A 17,035-nucleotide genomic window follows, 5' to 3' on the forward strand; every position below is an offset into this window, starting at 1 on the left:
CCTATAACCTTGGTAACAGTAGCTTTATTAGGTATATCCTGGTAATTAAAAACCCATGTTAAAAAATAAACCTAATAGAAACTTCTCTGGTGGTCCAGTGGTTGAGACTCCTTGCTTCCTATACAGGGGGCATGGATTTGATCCCTGGTTGGGGAACTAAGATCCCTGCGTGGCTGGCGGGGTGGGACCCTAATAAAAGGCAAAATTACATGTTTTATTACATTTCTTACCACTAAACAATATGAAGTAAAACTATAAGGTGGCTATTTCAATAAATCCCTTTAAATAATGTTCTTACGGTCTTATCTTAAATTCCCCCTCATAGGAAACAAAAGTTGTAGGTAAGGTATAACACATAAAAATTGTGTCACTGAGGAAACTGATGATCTGCATTTGGCTTTAGTTAACCAGAGAAGCTTGATTTTAATAAGGCATCATCCTGTGTGTAAACTTGAGTATGAAAAAAACTGCATAGATACATTTCAGTAATACATTTTTGAGTACTCTTCACTTTTGAAAAGGTATAATGAAGTGGCAGTTGTGATTTTTATTTTGCTCCATGTGTTTTATATATTTGTATTTTACTGACTAAAATGCACATCTTTTTTTACATGTAACATTTGGAAATCTGGATGCATTTTATGATCAATGGTTTGTCATGATTTATTCAGCAATATTTTTGCCTTTTAGTTGGATCAAAAAGACGTTGTAGTGATGCTGATGACATCTCATATTTGATGAAGGATATTATGTAGGTAGGCTAACAAGAGGAAAACTAAAAGCAAGAAGTAATTTTTAAAATGACCTGGAAGCTGTTCTATGAATGGCCTTACCTCTTCCTTCAGACACAAATTCCCTCACTTTCAACTCCAAACTTGTTCAAAGAATCCATTAAAAAATATCTTGAGCCTAAACTTGGGACTTCCCTGTACTGACCATAATTTTTATGTGTGTAATCACAATGTTTTCGGAAATACCCTTAAGTGCTTCTCAGTATCCAATGTTCATTTGTCCTTCAGATTTAATCTGTGTGCGGGATTAAAACTGGGCTACTTTTACCTAGAAGACAACAATCTAAGTAAAGCAGTTATGGCATAAGCAATATAAATGAACTTTTCAATCTTTTTTGAGGTATAATGGCACAACAGTTTTAATACAACCACCAATCTTCACAAAATAATTTTAATACTTTGTGCCTGAGCTAGCAGCATCTTGCACTGTGACATTCCTATACATACATAATAAGCATTTTATCCAAGTACAAATGTTAAAAGCAGAGTAACTTAAGCAATTGTCTATACAAAGGTAAATAGACACTGTAGGTTATTTTTCTTCTTGAATCATTTTTGCTGCATAGTAAATTGCAATTACATGTCAGTATAATGTTACTGATCTATAGAATACACTTTGAACTGTGAGGTATGGCAACTCCCTATGAGAGAGAGCTAACATGTAAACCTGAATATTTTGAGTGATTTTTTTTTAGCTGCCATGGATGGGTAAGACAAAAAAAATCCAGCATTCGAAGACCCTAGGAACTTATTTTTCTAATAAATAAAAAAAATAAAATCTTTAGTAATTTTCAGCTATTTCCTATCATTTTCTTGTTGGAGCACTGATGAATGGACAAAAATATTGAGGTGAAGCTAAGTCTGTTATGGAATTATGGATTAAACAGTTATTTGAAAGAAAAAAAAATCCGCCAGGTAACTGCTCATTTACTTTACATCAAGTTGAGATTTTGATATATATCTCTATATATGCATCCCAACTTTATAATTCAAGATTGCAGTTAAATACTCTAAATTCACTTAAATTACCATGGTAATAAGACAATTAGAAACCTTATATTTTCTTTAAAAGGACATGCTTAACATTTTCTGACATTACTTCTAAACTCAGATGAAGCACAAAATCCTCCCAAAACAAATATACTGCTCTGAAAGTTAAGTGATTGAGAGTTGGTAGCAAAAGCTATCATGGTTTAACATTTCCACCACAGAGTAGATACAAATAAACAAAGGTAACTGCTTTTTATACATCTGATACAAAATTAACACATACCAATGGACTGAAATTACAAGGTAAGAATACTGCCATTCTAGTTGAATATTTTCAATATTTAAGTTTCATACTTTCAAAATGGACAATAAAGCAGTTCTCCTATGTTCTGATGTGATATCATTTTAAATTCTGTGCCCAGATTAATATTTAATGCTTAAATTGGGTGCTGAGTCACTCATATATTATTCAAATATTCTAGAAAATAAATCATGATTGGTTAAATATACTGTAATTAGCTATCACAAAACATCAGAGGAAATAAAAGAATTATAGAAACGGAACCAAATAAAAATAGGAAGAGCTACCAGAAGAACCAGTTGAACACTGGATGGAAAAATATACTCAAAACAAACCTGCAGGGTTCTTATATGAAAGAAAAAAAAATTTTGTTCATAATAATTTGTACTCAAGAAGATGAAGTCCCTTTTTCTAGTGTCTGTGAGAGTCTTTACAGTGCTGGGCAGGCACTTTAGTGACAAAATAAAAATTACAAATTTTTATGGAAAAGTGGAAAATTATCAAATATAATTCAATAACCAAACTATTTGGCCAGACTACTAGAGAGGATATGTATATTTAAGAAATTAACTTAGAAAATCTTAACTGCCTCATTTTAAAAACCTACATGGACTCTTATGAAGATTCTTTTAAGCAGTTTTTGTGGAAGGTGCATCATAGATTATTAGTTTGCAAAAGAAGTCTTTGCTGACCTACCCAATAGTAATCTATATACAGGGAAGCTGTGTTATCTGGCACTTTACCAACTGGAATTTCTGAACACTCAATGCAAATCTTGACTATACTAGACCACCACACCCAATGATACAACACACCAATCATACAACAGAATACAAGACCTCAAGGGATTGATGATATGCTGTTTTTAGGGTGGTAAAATAGGGGAAGGGAAGAGAAAGCAGAAGAAAACCACCTGGGGCAACAGAATTAACGCTTAATTAACAAAGCAGTTTTGATTCACTTCCACTCTCCTGTTATGCTGGATAAAAAAACTTTTACTGTATTATTTCACCTTAGGGAGAAAAGCAAAGTAGGTAAGTTGGTATAATAGGTTACCTTACGTGGTACCTCATGGTACCAAAGGAAGGTATGGAAATCACTCTCATCAATAAAGCACCTTAAGAGAGGACTGAGAAAAATGAAATACAAAGGAGTTTCATTTGTGCAACCCTAAATCATCAACTATAAAAAGTTAAAACACTCCTCTCCTCCCCAACATCATACTTAAAATAGCAAAAATGTTTTTTTAAGAACAATTTTTATATGTACAAATAAAAACATGGAGAACCTAGGATCCATAAAGTGACTTTGCTAATGCAAATTATGGGGGAAATTTGGATTAACTCAATGTAAAGAACGGATTACAACACTAATTTGTATACACTGAAGTCTTCCACAATCACTTTTCTCAAAAAATGCATCCTCAAAGAAAGGTTACTGTCTGAGCCAGAACAATCTCACAGAATCATTAAGACAACATAAAATGAAGGAGTATATGTTCCATATTCCAAATAATATACTCAGGTTTCTTCAAGCCTTAAGACTTTCAGTTTAAACTAATTTATGGTTTAAAAAACTATAGAAAAATGTTCAGAACTTTTCATTGTTCTACATACTAATTTAGAGGTCATGACGATTTATTTATTTATTTTTTCTAATGGGCAAGGCACTTTTCTTTTTTGGGCTTTGTTTAGGAAAAATAGTGCTACATTGGTTTATTATATTTAGAACCATTTTGGACAAAGAAAAAATGGGCTACACGACTCCAAAAAGAAGAAACAGAACATTTGGCTTTTAAGAACACTAAAGGAAAGTCACTTGAAAGTTTAAAACTCTCCTTGTATTTGTGAACATCTGGTACCTCAAAGAGCAAACATTTTCCTTTGTTCATTAAACTTTTTCTTTCTACAGAATAAAATTAGGAAGGTAATAGGAAAGGAAGCAATACTTGGATCATGTTAAAATAAGGACAGTTGGCTGATGTCATGATTTAAAGATTATTAATAAGGGATCAAGAAGTTTAAAAAATTAAAAGATAATTAAACTATTGAATTATACTAAAAAAGAAATGTGGCAGATTTCTACATTTGTTAATGTTTCTGTAAGAGGCTCCATCATAAAATTGAACTGTAAAATTATTTTAAAAATGTAATATGTAGAACATAAAATGAATTTTTAGCAAACTTTAGGAAATTCTTTTGTTATAAATTATCCAGATTTTATAAACAAATCCCCCCTAACTTGCATTTTGTTTAAAGTAACAACTTTATATCATACAAATAAATTTCAAGTATGAAAAGTGCATTATTGCAATAATACCTCTTTGCAAGTCAAAAATTCTTGGTTTATAATAAAACTGTAAAGAATTAAAAAAAAAAAAAAGGAGTAAAACCATCAGTGCCATCTATTGCAGAAGTCCAACATCTTAAAATGTTGCTCAACAAGTCGCAGGGAAACACGTCTGGAAGCAGCATATAACTGAAAAGACACTACTGTGTTTTACCATTTTACATTATTACTGTCTATAGTAGAGATTCACATCCTCTATAACGCTGCTCTTGAGTCAGCCATTCTGCGCAGCTGCCACTTGCATGCTTCCAAAATCATCTTCTTCTTCATGTGTTCTCTTCAAACTGCCTAAAAGTTATTGCATGAACATAACATATGGTATAATGAGAACTTAAATAAATTCATTCATTAGAATGTTACAGCTAGGAAAGGTTTCATTTTTCATGAAGTGTTATCATATATATGACAATGAAAATTTCATGACTGAATTTTTAGTAAACCTTTGTACTGATAAAATACTTTTGTTAAAAATTACCCAAATAACTTTATATCTTTGTGACATCTTCCCTCTTAATAATTAAGGATTAAGGTATTTTATATAATGAACATTAATTTTTAAAATAATGGTTCATAAATGTTTGGTTACCATTTTCTAGGCATCATAAACATGTGACTCAGAACATATTATTTATGAACTTCATATAACTTTATGAAGTTATAACTTGTATAATTTTATTTTGTAGATGTAATTATCCTTTTGCTTTCACAGATGCTGTCAAAAATGTTTTTTCCAGTGAAACTGATTGTTACCAACAAGTGTAGAATTGGAAGGAAGGCATGTAGCAGATAAGAGATTTTCTTTTATCTATTCCTCATATCACAGTCTACTAGTACAGAAATTTCCCACACAGAGCATGTGTGGGATTGTATATGCCCAACAATCATAATCAAGAAATTTGAGTCTCAGTGGAGGAAAACTTTAGGGAACAACTGAACTGGTAAAGGGTTTGCAGTGTTATCTGCCAAATAATTACATCACCTTAAACTTATGCCCTAAAAGTTGTGCTAAATCACAGTTAATGATGTTAGTCCAGAGGGTGGATTGGATTCCAATGGGAAACTAGTATTTCACTATAAGATTAGTAAGAAAAGAACACAAATATGGTACTGATGGAATAAAGAAGAAAATATGCTAGTCATTAGATAGTCTAAATGTGCGCGTACGTGCTAAGTCGCTTCAGTCGTGTCTGATCTTTGCGACCCTATAGACTGCAGCCTGCCAGGCCCTTCTGTCCATGAGATTCTCCAGGCAGTAATACTGGACTAGGTTGCCATGCTCTCCTCCAGGGGAATCTTCTTGACCCAGGGATTGAACTCGTGTCTCTTATGTCTTCTGCATTGACAGGTGGGCTCTTTACCATTAGCACCACCTGGAAAGCCTTAAATCTAAATACAGCTGTTGTAACAGATTCAGATAAAGTGCTGCATCTGCATTCTACTAAGGGAGGTTGAGAGACACAGATAACTAATTCAAGGCAGAAAGTGAGGAGGTACAGATAAAGCTCTATGGCAGAATAACTAGAAATTAGAGGAAGAATAAGTTAATCATGTTTTCTTAAGGTTGACATCTGAACCAAGTTTTTATGGAGAGACTGGATGTGATGCTTTCTAGGTGGAGAATAGAAGACACACAGGAAACCATTAGTAGCTCAGTTTTCTGCAGTGCATATATAGAGGTACAGTGAGAGATACAAATAAAGCTCAAAAGGGCCTTTAATTACTATCTATGATGTGTTTGCTTCAGTAAAAAATTAAGCCATGAAGACTTTTATATAAGAGGAAAACCACTATTAGAATTATCTTTCATGAAAATATGTCTGGCCACAATGTACAGAACACTTAGGATGGGAGGCCAATACAGACCTGAACTATACTGAGATTAAAGGTATTATAAAAAGAAAGAATTTTTGTTACTGAAGAAACAGATCCTCCCATTTTGGCAAATGATTACATAGAAGTTGCAAAGAAGAGTCAATGACAACTAGGATGCTTGTTAAGCTTGAAGAGTGGTTATATAGTTTCATCACTAAGGAGATAACCATATAGTGCTGGACTTGTGGATGAGATCATCAGTGTTCAATTTCTAGATCCAACACTTACCAGGTACGTAACCTATTTTTCCTAACTTAAAAAGGCTGTTGGTGCAAATAAGACTGAAAGGAACTCTGGGAGAGAAAAATAATAAACTAATAAATTCCATGAATGCTCTAATAAAAAGAAAGGAGACAAAAAAGGGTAGTGAGGTCGTGGAGAGGAAGGTAAAAGTTAAAAGATTTTCGAGAGCATGCCTAGATCATTAAATTGGGGAGGAAACACTCTAAAATAGGGGGGAAAAAAAGGACAAATATTTATGGCAAGAGAGAAACAGAGTCACCCTGCTTTCACTTATTAACCACCTTTTATTTTCAATAAGATCACCCAAGTGTTTTTAGGGCCTCTGGTACCAGACCCCTCTTATTAATCTCTGCAACACAGTTATACTACTTAACTGTGGAGAAGGGAATGACAACCCACTCCAATATTCTAGACTGGAGAATTCCATGGACAGAGGAGCCTGGCAGGCTACAGTCCATGGAGTCACAAAGAGGTGGACACCACTGAGCAACTGACACTTTCACTTTAAACTACTTAAAGATTTAAAGCTCAACAAAATGGAAATCTCATCTTCCAACCAGCATGTTCTACTTAACTAGTGGTGTACAGACAGAAGCTCAGTATAATACATAATTATAAAATTAAAATTTGAAATTATTTTAATTCAGTAGCCCATCCAAAAGTTTCTAAACAATTTAAATTGCTCACTGTAACTTGCTAATAAGTGACATGCGTCTTCTCTTTTACTGTTCGTATCATCTATCTCCCCAAATTTCTCCAAAATGAAAAAAATCCTTACCTGTGGAGCCAGAATGAACAGATAGCGACCTTTCTATCTGAAGTGGTGACATCATCTGTATTGTTAATTTTGCTAGGTAGATGGCTTCATATTCCTAGAAAATATTTTAATTAACTTGAATATACATTTAAATTCTTGGATACCCAAAACAAAATGAAATTTAAAAAGTGGTTAATGCATGGATTACTGGTATTCTTAGTTTATACTGAGAACTCCAGTGCCATATGGCTGTAAGAGAAATGTTTAAAATTCCTATCTTATAATTTCACATATACTGATAAGACTATAAATCAAATCAAGCCAATAGCCTGCACTAGGGTATCACACACTGAACTAGCAATCAGTACATATTCTCTGACACTGGGGTAGATCTCTGACTTGAGAAGAAAATGAAATAAAATATTAAAAAATCAGACTAATATAAAGCATTTAATGGATTCAAGTATATTCAGTTCAGTTCAGTCGCTCATTAGTGTCTGACTCTTTGTGACCCCGTTGACCACAGCATGCCAGGCTTCCCTGTCCATCACCAACTCCTGGAGCTTGCTCAAACTCATGCTCATCGAGTTGGTGGTGCCATCCAACCATCTCATCCTCTGTCGTCCCCTTCTCCTCCCGCCTTCAATCTTCAAGCATATATCTGGTTCAAGTATATATCTGGTTCTAATTTCTTAAAATCAATAGCCCTCTACTTCCAGTTAAAGATGAAATAATAAAGGCATTTGTGTATGTTCTTCCCTTAAAGGGAAGAGACAGAACAAGATATATAGAGAACTCCTGATTTGATGAAACTATGAAACATCGATAACCATGAATATGAGAAAGAAAAGTAAGGAAAAAGAACAGTGCCTACCTTTATGACAGGAGAAGAGAATTATAATTAGGAAGAGGGCTCAAGAATTTGGAATTCTGGAAAATGTTCAATTTCATTATCTGGATGGTAGTTACATGGATGTTTGTTTACACTTTATGCACTTACGTATGTGTATTATATTTCACAATATAAAAACATTAAAAAAATGGAACCAAACTAAGCTATGCACAGAAGATACGTGGCTGCATATATCAAACAAAGTGGGTACAATTTAGAGTTCTCCAAAGGTGGTGGCAGACCTAAGACAAATCTTAGAAGCCCTTGCATAGTGTGACGTATGTGTGGGTCTATCAAGGAAAATGTGGACATCCACACCTGGCATTTTTGCAAGAAGCAAGCTTGGTGGAGGAGAAACTGTTGCCAAACATCTGTTAATCTTGGTCAGCTAAAAGTAAAAACTAAATCACTAATTCTCAGGCCTGACTATACCTGAGGATCACCTGAGAACTCTTAAAACCAGTATATATATATATATACTCAGCTTACCCCTCTCCTTGGCTGCCCCCTGCCAGTGATTCTCATTTCATTAAATGAGAATTTATGGGTAGTACCATTTATGGGTAAAGTTCCACAGGTGATTCCAATGTGCATGTTGTATCTATGAACCTAAACAAGAAAAACCTGTGACAGAAGGGGCTCTTTTTCTCCACTCACTGAATAGAGTCATACTACTGGAAAAAACTGCTGGTGACAAAGTCATCCAAAACAACGGAAAATTTAAGCTGTCTATATTTCCCAATCTCTTCCCACAACTTTATTATTGGGAAAATGGCTTATCTAGAAGAATGTCTCCAGTTCAAAGATGACCAATAATCAAAAAGGAACCAATATAAGTCTTATATAAAGGTGTTTGTAAGGGGAAAAAAGCAACATTATAACCAAAAGTTCATATATGAAGAAAACTGCATGAAAATTACACGAGGCAGGTGAAAATTGTGAATAATTCTCCATAAAATCAATGAGATATGGCCTTTCTGAAAGGAGTTCAAAGAAGAGATAAAAGGACTCATGGAAGAAATGTAACAATGAAAGAGATGACATAACTCTTAGAGCTCAATAGAAAAACAGAAAAAAGAAAACAAACCACAGAAATGATGACTTTAAGAGAATCAACAAAGAGGAGAACAGACCATACCATGCAATTCTAGCACATCATTAATGCACCCTTTTCTCCTGGACTGTTCCCAACAGCACATAAACATGTCCTTTCCTACCATGTTAGAAAACAAACAAAACACCCCTCTTAATCCTAGTTTCCCCTCCAACTACTGTTTTTCTGTTTTCCCCTTTTAATTCCTGGAAATATCTATTCTTGCTGTTCACATTCCTCTCTTCCCATTATGCTTATACTCCCCATTCCACAAAAACTTGTTTGTCAAGGGCACTGATCACTTCGTGCTCCTAATCCAATGTCAGTTCTCAGCCCTTACTTAACCTATTATCAACCTTTGAAACAAAGGATCATCTCCTACTCTTCAAATGCCTTCTTCACTTGACTTCCCAAGCACCAGACCATCCTGGTTTTCTTCCCAACTCATTGGCCACTCTTTTCAGCCTCCTCTGCTGATTCCCCATCTCCCCCAATCCCTACATGTTGGGAGTACATTGAGCTTCTGTTTCTGAAGGCCTTCTCTACCCACACTCCCTTCTCTGGTGCTCTCAGTTTTGAAGCTTTCAATAGCATCCACATACTGAAAACCCCTAGATATAAGGTTCTTTCTCATGAACTCCAGGATTATATGCAGACCTGCCCACTATCAAATAGCTCTCCTAACCTTAACATGACCAAAAATGTCTCGATTTTATTCCCTTCAAATTTCATGCAGTTTCTCCTATATAAGTAAGCAATAGTTCCTGTTCCAGCTGTTCAGACTAAAAGGCTTAGAATCATCCCAGTCTCTCTTCTCCAATCCATCAGCAAATTCTGTAAGCTATACTGTCAAGTAAATCCAGAATCTGATCTCTTTTCATCAACAATCACTTTTGTCTAAATCCGTATTCTCTCTTGACTCCCATCACTCCACTGCCTCGTAACTCATGTACTTGCTTCTGCCCTAACCCCAACAACTCTTACAGTATATATACATGGTATATACTACATTTAACACAGATGACCCAGTTATTCCTTCACTTAAAAGTCAAAGGCCTTATTTATAATGGCCTATAAATGCCTATCACGTGGCCCCTTACCTCCCAGTTTAATCTCCTATTATTACTATTCATTTGCTTACTCTGTTGCAGCTATACTGACCTCACACTTCTTGAAAATACTAGCATATTCCCATCTCAAGGCACTTGCACATATTTCTTCTATCTAGAAGGCTTTCCCCCAAGTATCGAAATAGCTCATTCTCTTAATTTCTTCAGGTCTTTGGTCAAAGAACATTTTTGCGATAAGGCCTTTTCTGATCACCTTTCAAAAATGCAATTAATGTCTCACTTCCTTATATGACCTTAACGGCTCTCTTATTTTTCTCTGTGACCTATTACCGTATGATCTACTACTTTTGTGTTGTTGTTGTAGTTTAGTCGTTCAGTCATGTCCGACTTTTGTGAACCAATGGACTGTTGCCCACCAGGCTCCTCTGTCCATGGGATTTCTCTGGCAAGAATACTGCCATTTCCTTCTCCATGACCTACTATATATTTTAGTTTGCTGCTGCTAAGTCGCTTCAGTTGTGTCCGACTCTGTGCAACCCCATAGACAGCAGTCCACCAGGTTTGTTTACTGTCTAATTCATTAAAGTAAGTTTTATGAAGTTAGGGATTTCTGTTTGTTCTCCGCTTTACTGCCACTGCTTATAACAATGTCAAATAAACATCTGATGAAACAACAAAGCATGGGAAAGGAAAGAAAAGCTTGCCAAAAATCAAGCCAAAAGACAAAAAAAAACAAAGTTGAAAATAAATACAGAGAAAATGGTAGATATGGAAGAAAGAAAGAAAACAAAATAAAATATGTCTCTGGGAGAAAAAACAGGCCAAGTGAAAAAGAACAACAATAGCCAAATACATATTAGAAGAAAACTTTCTGAAATAAGGGAAGATGTGAATCTGTAAGTGGTAAGGGCATATTATGACTAAAAAAAATTAATATAGAGCAATCAAAAAGATATACTTGATAAAGCATCCTATGCTCATCCAGACAAAACCTCCTCCTCCCAATCAAGTCTTCTAAGAGGGAAGAGTTTTAAAAATTAGGCTCCCTTCAGACTTCTCTAAGACAATTATTCAATGTTAGGTCTGTGTACAAACTCATAAGAGAAAAAGTGTTAAAGAAATTTTTTTTAATCTAGCCAAATGCCATTCAAACATAAACACAACAGAGCTTCCCTGGTGGTCCAGTGATTAAAACTCCATACTTCCACTGCAGGGGGCATGGGTCTGATCCCTGGTCAGGCAACTAAGATCCCACATGCCATACAGTGTGGCCAAAACAAACATAAGAGCAACAGAAAAACATTTTCCAAAATGCTAGGACTTAGTTTCCAAGAACTCTTCTTGAAAATAATGCTCAAACTCCAGGAGTTGAATAAAGAAGCTAGAATCCTATTTAAATATAGAACTCAGCATGAACAAGGAGAAAATGTGGTTATAACATAGAATGCAAATATTATAATTTGCAACAATGTAGAAAAAGTAAAATCCAGGAAATGTAACAGGACATAGTTTAAGTGGATGATCCTATATTGCTAAGTAACAAGAGGTATAATATTTAAATATTTCTCAAGTGTAAGTTCTCCTAGAAGAAGTAAGGTTAGTATCAACAAAACAGGTTGTGGAGGGGAAGGAGGAAAGTAGAGGTATATAAATTTTTATCTTTTATAGTGGAAATCCATTCATAGTTATTTAAATGTGATAACTCAAGGAACATATGTATATACTATAAAGTTAGATTGTGCCCATTAAGTAAACAACTTATAAACTTAAAAAGTATCAAAAGAATACAAACAAAAAATTCATCAATTTATAGTGAAAGTTTAAAAAAGATGTATTTTAAGAGAAAGCATGATATGAAAATAAAGTGTATGTCATTTTTAGTACAAAAAAGTGGGATAAATTCACCTATTAAAGAAAAATACTGATAACAAATCAAAATAACAAAATCCAGCCATAGGGCACATACAAGAAATGCATCTAAAACAAAGTGATTTAGAAAGGTGGAAAGAAGAGCAATGAAGAAACTCACAAGGCAATGCAAACAAAAAAGGATCACAATATTAAGGTTAATTTCAAAGTAAAATAACTGGACAATAAACATATAACTACAATGAAGATATAACTTGAATTTTATCTACCAAATAATTCAGCACTAAAATTGGCAAAGAAACTAGTGGAATTAAAAAAATAAACAGAGACAGAACAAAGGGAGTTTCGGTTCACCCCTAAGTCCCCAAAAGATGAAGTGAACAAATACAATGTGCCCTCTGTATCCATGAATGTAGAACCCACAGATACACAGAACTGACTGTACTATGCCATTTTATATAAGATTTGGAATCCATGGCAAGGGAGTAGAGGGGTGTGTGTGGCCCTGGAACCAATTCCTCACAGATATAGAAAGATAACTGCAGATTGAATTTTATGCCCTGAAAATAGAGAATATATCTTCTTTTCAAATAGTCATAAAAATAACTGTTTATTACACCACAAAGAAAACATTTCAAATTTAGCTATATGATTTATAAAAAAAAAACTCTCAAATGCTAAGTAAAAAATAAAATCTAAAGTGAAATGACAGAAGATATCAAGTTGTAACAAGAATAAAAATGTTACATAGCAAAATCTATGTAGGATATGTAGAATATGGCTAAAGAAATGCTAAGAGGATAATTTATAGTCTTGAATTCTTATAGCTCAGACAATAAAGGAGACCCGAGTTTGATCCCTGGGGTGGGAAGATCTCCTGGAGAAGGGAATGGCTACCCACTCTAGTATTTTTGTCTGGAGAATCCCAAGAACAGAGGGATATAGTCCATAGGGTCGCAAAGAATCACAGATGACTGAGCGACTAAGCATGCAACTGAGAAAATTCACAAAAGAATAACAGCAGCAGCAGCAAAAACAACAAAAACCTAAGGAAAGCACAAAGTAAGAACAAATTCAAATACAGAAAAATTATATAAACTAACCAGATCAGGGGGAAAAAGAAAGCACTGATATACAAAATTAGAAAAAAAAGAATGAAAAAAATAACCACAGAAATTAGAAGATATAAAAAAAAAGACAGTATTTTCCTCAATTTTATCTCAAATCCAATGAAATTATACAGAAGATTATGAAACCATCCAAAGTGACCTAAACAGTCTATGAAAATCAGACTTAAATGAGAAAACCATGACAGACACTAACCAGAAGATGGTAGTACAGAAAAAAAAATTACAAACCAGTATCACTTATTCAACTAATTCCAAAATCTTAAAAAAAAAAAAAATTGACAAACAGAATCTAGCAACACATTAATGGAATACAGTCTACCATAACAAAGTGAGATTCATTTGTGAATCAAAATGATTCAAAATTAACAAGTCCAGCATAATGTGATTCAACTCACCATATTAATGACTTAAAGGAGGAAAACTAGGGCCACTTCATTTAAAAATGTTTTAAGTTAAAAATCAGTATCCCTGATAAAAACCTTTTAAATATGCACAAGCAAATACTGAAACACACACACAGTGCAGTAATAAAAGCAATGACATTGAAATCAAGAATAAAGTAAGTATGACTATCACACCACTACTACTTATCAAATTGCTCTGATACAATGACCATCAAATGAGAAAGAAACAAAATTAGAAAAGAGACAAAATTATTATGATTTGCAGATGAAAATCTAGAACAATCAACTGGAAAATTCTTTAGAATTGTTCCTAGAGTTTAGTAAGGTTGTCAACTGAAAACATAAACAGCTTTCCTATAAACAAATAAGTGATTAGAAAACATACTAGAAAGACATTTGAAAAAACAATTTTAATTATAATGGAATAAAAGAAAATAGCTAGGAATAAATTTCATAAGAAATACATATATTTTATACAAAAAAAACTTTAAAACACTGAAGGACACAGAAAATTACTTGAATAAATGGAACATACTCTTAGAAACATACTCTTTGAAAAATTTAAAGCTGTCAATTCTTTCTGCACCCTTTCCAATAAAGTTCACACCACAAAGTATGTGTTAAGAACTTGCTGGGAAAATTTCAGAAAGAACATTAATGAGGAAATCTTGATTAAATTACTTAATATAAGTAATACAGACTACTTGCAAATATTACAGTATTTAAAACTTTGATACAAAGGCAGCAATTAGCAGATCAATGGAACAAAATACAAAGTCAGAAACACACTCAAGTGCGGATTTAGAATTTGGTATATAATAAAAATGGCTTTCAAATCATTGGCTGTGCTGTGCTTAAGTTGCTCAGTCATGTCCAACTCATTGCGATCCCATGGACTGTAGCCCACCAGGATACTCTGTCCATGGAGATCCTCCAGGCAAGAATACTGAAGTAGGTTGCCATGCCCTCCTCCAGGGGATCTTCCCAACCCAGAGATCAAACTCAAGTCTCCTGCATTGCAGGTGGATTCTTTACTATCTGTGCCACGAGGGAAGCATTCAAATCACTGGCTACAGAAAATTTTCTTAATATACAAAGAATCCTTACAAACCAATGAGAAAAAGAGCAACAACCTATTAGAAAAATGGGCAAACTATAAGCAGTTGCCACTTTTACCACCATGACAACAATGATCCAAAAGTTTCATAAAACACTTTCGCTATTGGTAATGATTAGTATTAGCAAGCAGGTACTCTTTGTTTCCTGCAGTCTTTTTAAAGGCAATTTAGCGGGGGGATTGGGATGGGGAATACGTGTAACTCTATGGCTGATGCATATCAATGTATGACAAAACCCACTGAAAAATAAAAAAAAAATTAAAAAATAAAGGCAATTTAGCAACATCAACTTTCAAATGCTCTCTGTCTCAGCAATTCCACTCTGATCATTTATCTTACAGGTACATTCACACATGTAAACAAAGATACACCTATCAGGACATTCTTTTCCAATGTTGTTTAAAATCATGAAAGACTGGGAACAACCTAAAGCTCCATGTATAAGGAACTGGTCACATAAAATTGTGATACACACACACACACACAAATATCATGAAGGTAGAGCTATATATGATCTTCAAGATATACTATTAAGGAGACTTACTTTTCAAGTATTCTTCTTAAGCATTACTGAATTTTTATTTTTTTAATCATGAATATTTTTCTTTTTTTTTAATGAAATAAAAACTAAAAGTGAATTAAAAATAAAAACGAAGTAAATTAAGTTTGGTAACTGAGATAACACATTTTGTAGTGCTCTTGATGCTTCAATGTGAGATTTATTCCTGCATAACTGGATGCAATCAGCCAGAGCACATTCTTTGACTTACAATTTTTCATCTTGGAAAAAATTAATCAGATAATTCACAGATTTATTCTCTTTTCAGTGTATCTTCTACACATCATCAAAATGTGAAAGAACATGAAAAAGATAGAGCATACAAAATAGAAAAAGCTGCTATATGTAACACACTTAGAATCAAAATTCTCTTATGCTCTGTATGTAATCAAAATAGAGGAAAATGGAAGACATGTCTAAGATCAATTATTTTAATTTAGATTTAACAATGTGCTTTTAATCCTTTTTTTCTTGTCAACGGCAACTTTAAAAAAATACTTTTAAATAGATTTAAACTTGAACAAAGAAATCAGTCAGATTGTGGCAATTTTTAAGTATTTACCAAGTATTACAACTAAATTATATGAACACAAGCTTTTAATTATCGTACTTTCTGACTGCCTTATTGGAGAAGGAAATGGCAACCCACTCCAGTGTTCTTGCCTGGAGAATTCCAGGGATATGGGAACCTCATGGGTTGCTGTCTATGGGGTCGCACAGAGTCGGACACGACTGAAGTGACTTAGAAGCAGCAGCAGCAGCTGACTGCCTTAAAGTGGAAAAATAGAGAAGTTACCTGAAGTTGATGAACAAATCCAGCATTAGGATTAATACAAAATCTTCTTTCTTGAACATAAGCAAATGCATCTCTGAAAACAAAAAAATAGGAAAACTAAGACAGTGATATTATTTCATGAATTAATCTCAATTTTTCCAGAATTTATCTAAAGTAGGAATTTACCTAACAATTTACCTAAAACAGAAAATCATAATCAGACAACTTGTACTACAGAGAGGTAGTGAACTGCAGTGGGAAAATCCTTTGCTTCCCAGCTGTGTGTTCTAGACGATACTTTTCAGCTTCTCTAAGTTTTAATTTTTTCATGTGTAAATTGGGGATCATAACAATTCCTATATTGAAGCACTATTGTGAATATAGGAGATAGTAAGTATAACGTATCGTGTATAGCATGGGTCACACACACTACATGCTCAGATTTTATTATTGGTTAAATTAGAAACATATGGACTTCCTTGTGTTGTTGAGATAAAAATGCTCAGAAGTGTATCTGGCATCTGGCAGAGACCCCAAAAATAGAAGTTATTTTCACTATTATTGCTGACATGGCACCAAATAATAAAAAAAGAAATATAAAATAAAATCTACCAAGCATTAATCTTTTCAACTAAATAAACACAAAACATTTGTATTCAAGTAATATTTAAGAACACCTTTAAGCAAACTTTTCCATTATAATTTTAAGATAAAAATACCAAATGAACTAAAAGATTTGAATGTCCACTATGTGGCAGGCATGTGGATCCAATGTCGAACATAGCTCAAATGGACAAGGTTAACAGAGTATATAGTGTAAGA

At 33.8% G+C, this 17,035-nt stretch overlaps 1 protein-coding gene across 1 annotated transcript in view; it reads right to left on the minus strand.

Moving 5' to 3' along the window:
* Window positions 1-1,168: 1,168 nt before the first annotated feature.
* Window positions 1,169-17,035, minus strand: part of STYX (serine/threonine/tyrosine interacting protein) — a 45,266-nt gene continuing 29,399 nt past the window's right edge. Inside the window, exons 9-11 of the mRNA XM_065940228.1 lie at window positions 16,235-16,307; window positions 7,325-7,418; window positions 1,169-4,719 (exon numbers count right to left, since the gene is read on the minus strand). Coding sequence (XP_065796300.1) covers window positions 4,646-4,719; window positions 7,325-7,418; window positions 16,235-16,307 — 241 coding nt within the window. The 3' untranslated portion in view covers window positions 1,169-4,645. The remainder of the gene's footprint in view (window positions 4,720-7,324; window positions 7,419-16,234; window positions 16,308-17,035) is intronic.

This window comes from Muntiacus reevesi, chromosome 7 (assembly GCF_963930625.1).
Source record: "Muntiacus reevesi chromosome 7, mMunRee1.1, whole genome shotgun sequence".
Lineage (NCBI taxonomy): Eukaryota > Metazoa > Chordata > Mammalia > Artiodactyla > Cervidae > Muntiacus > Muntiacus reevesi.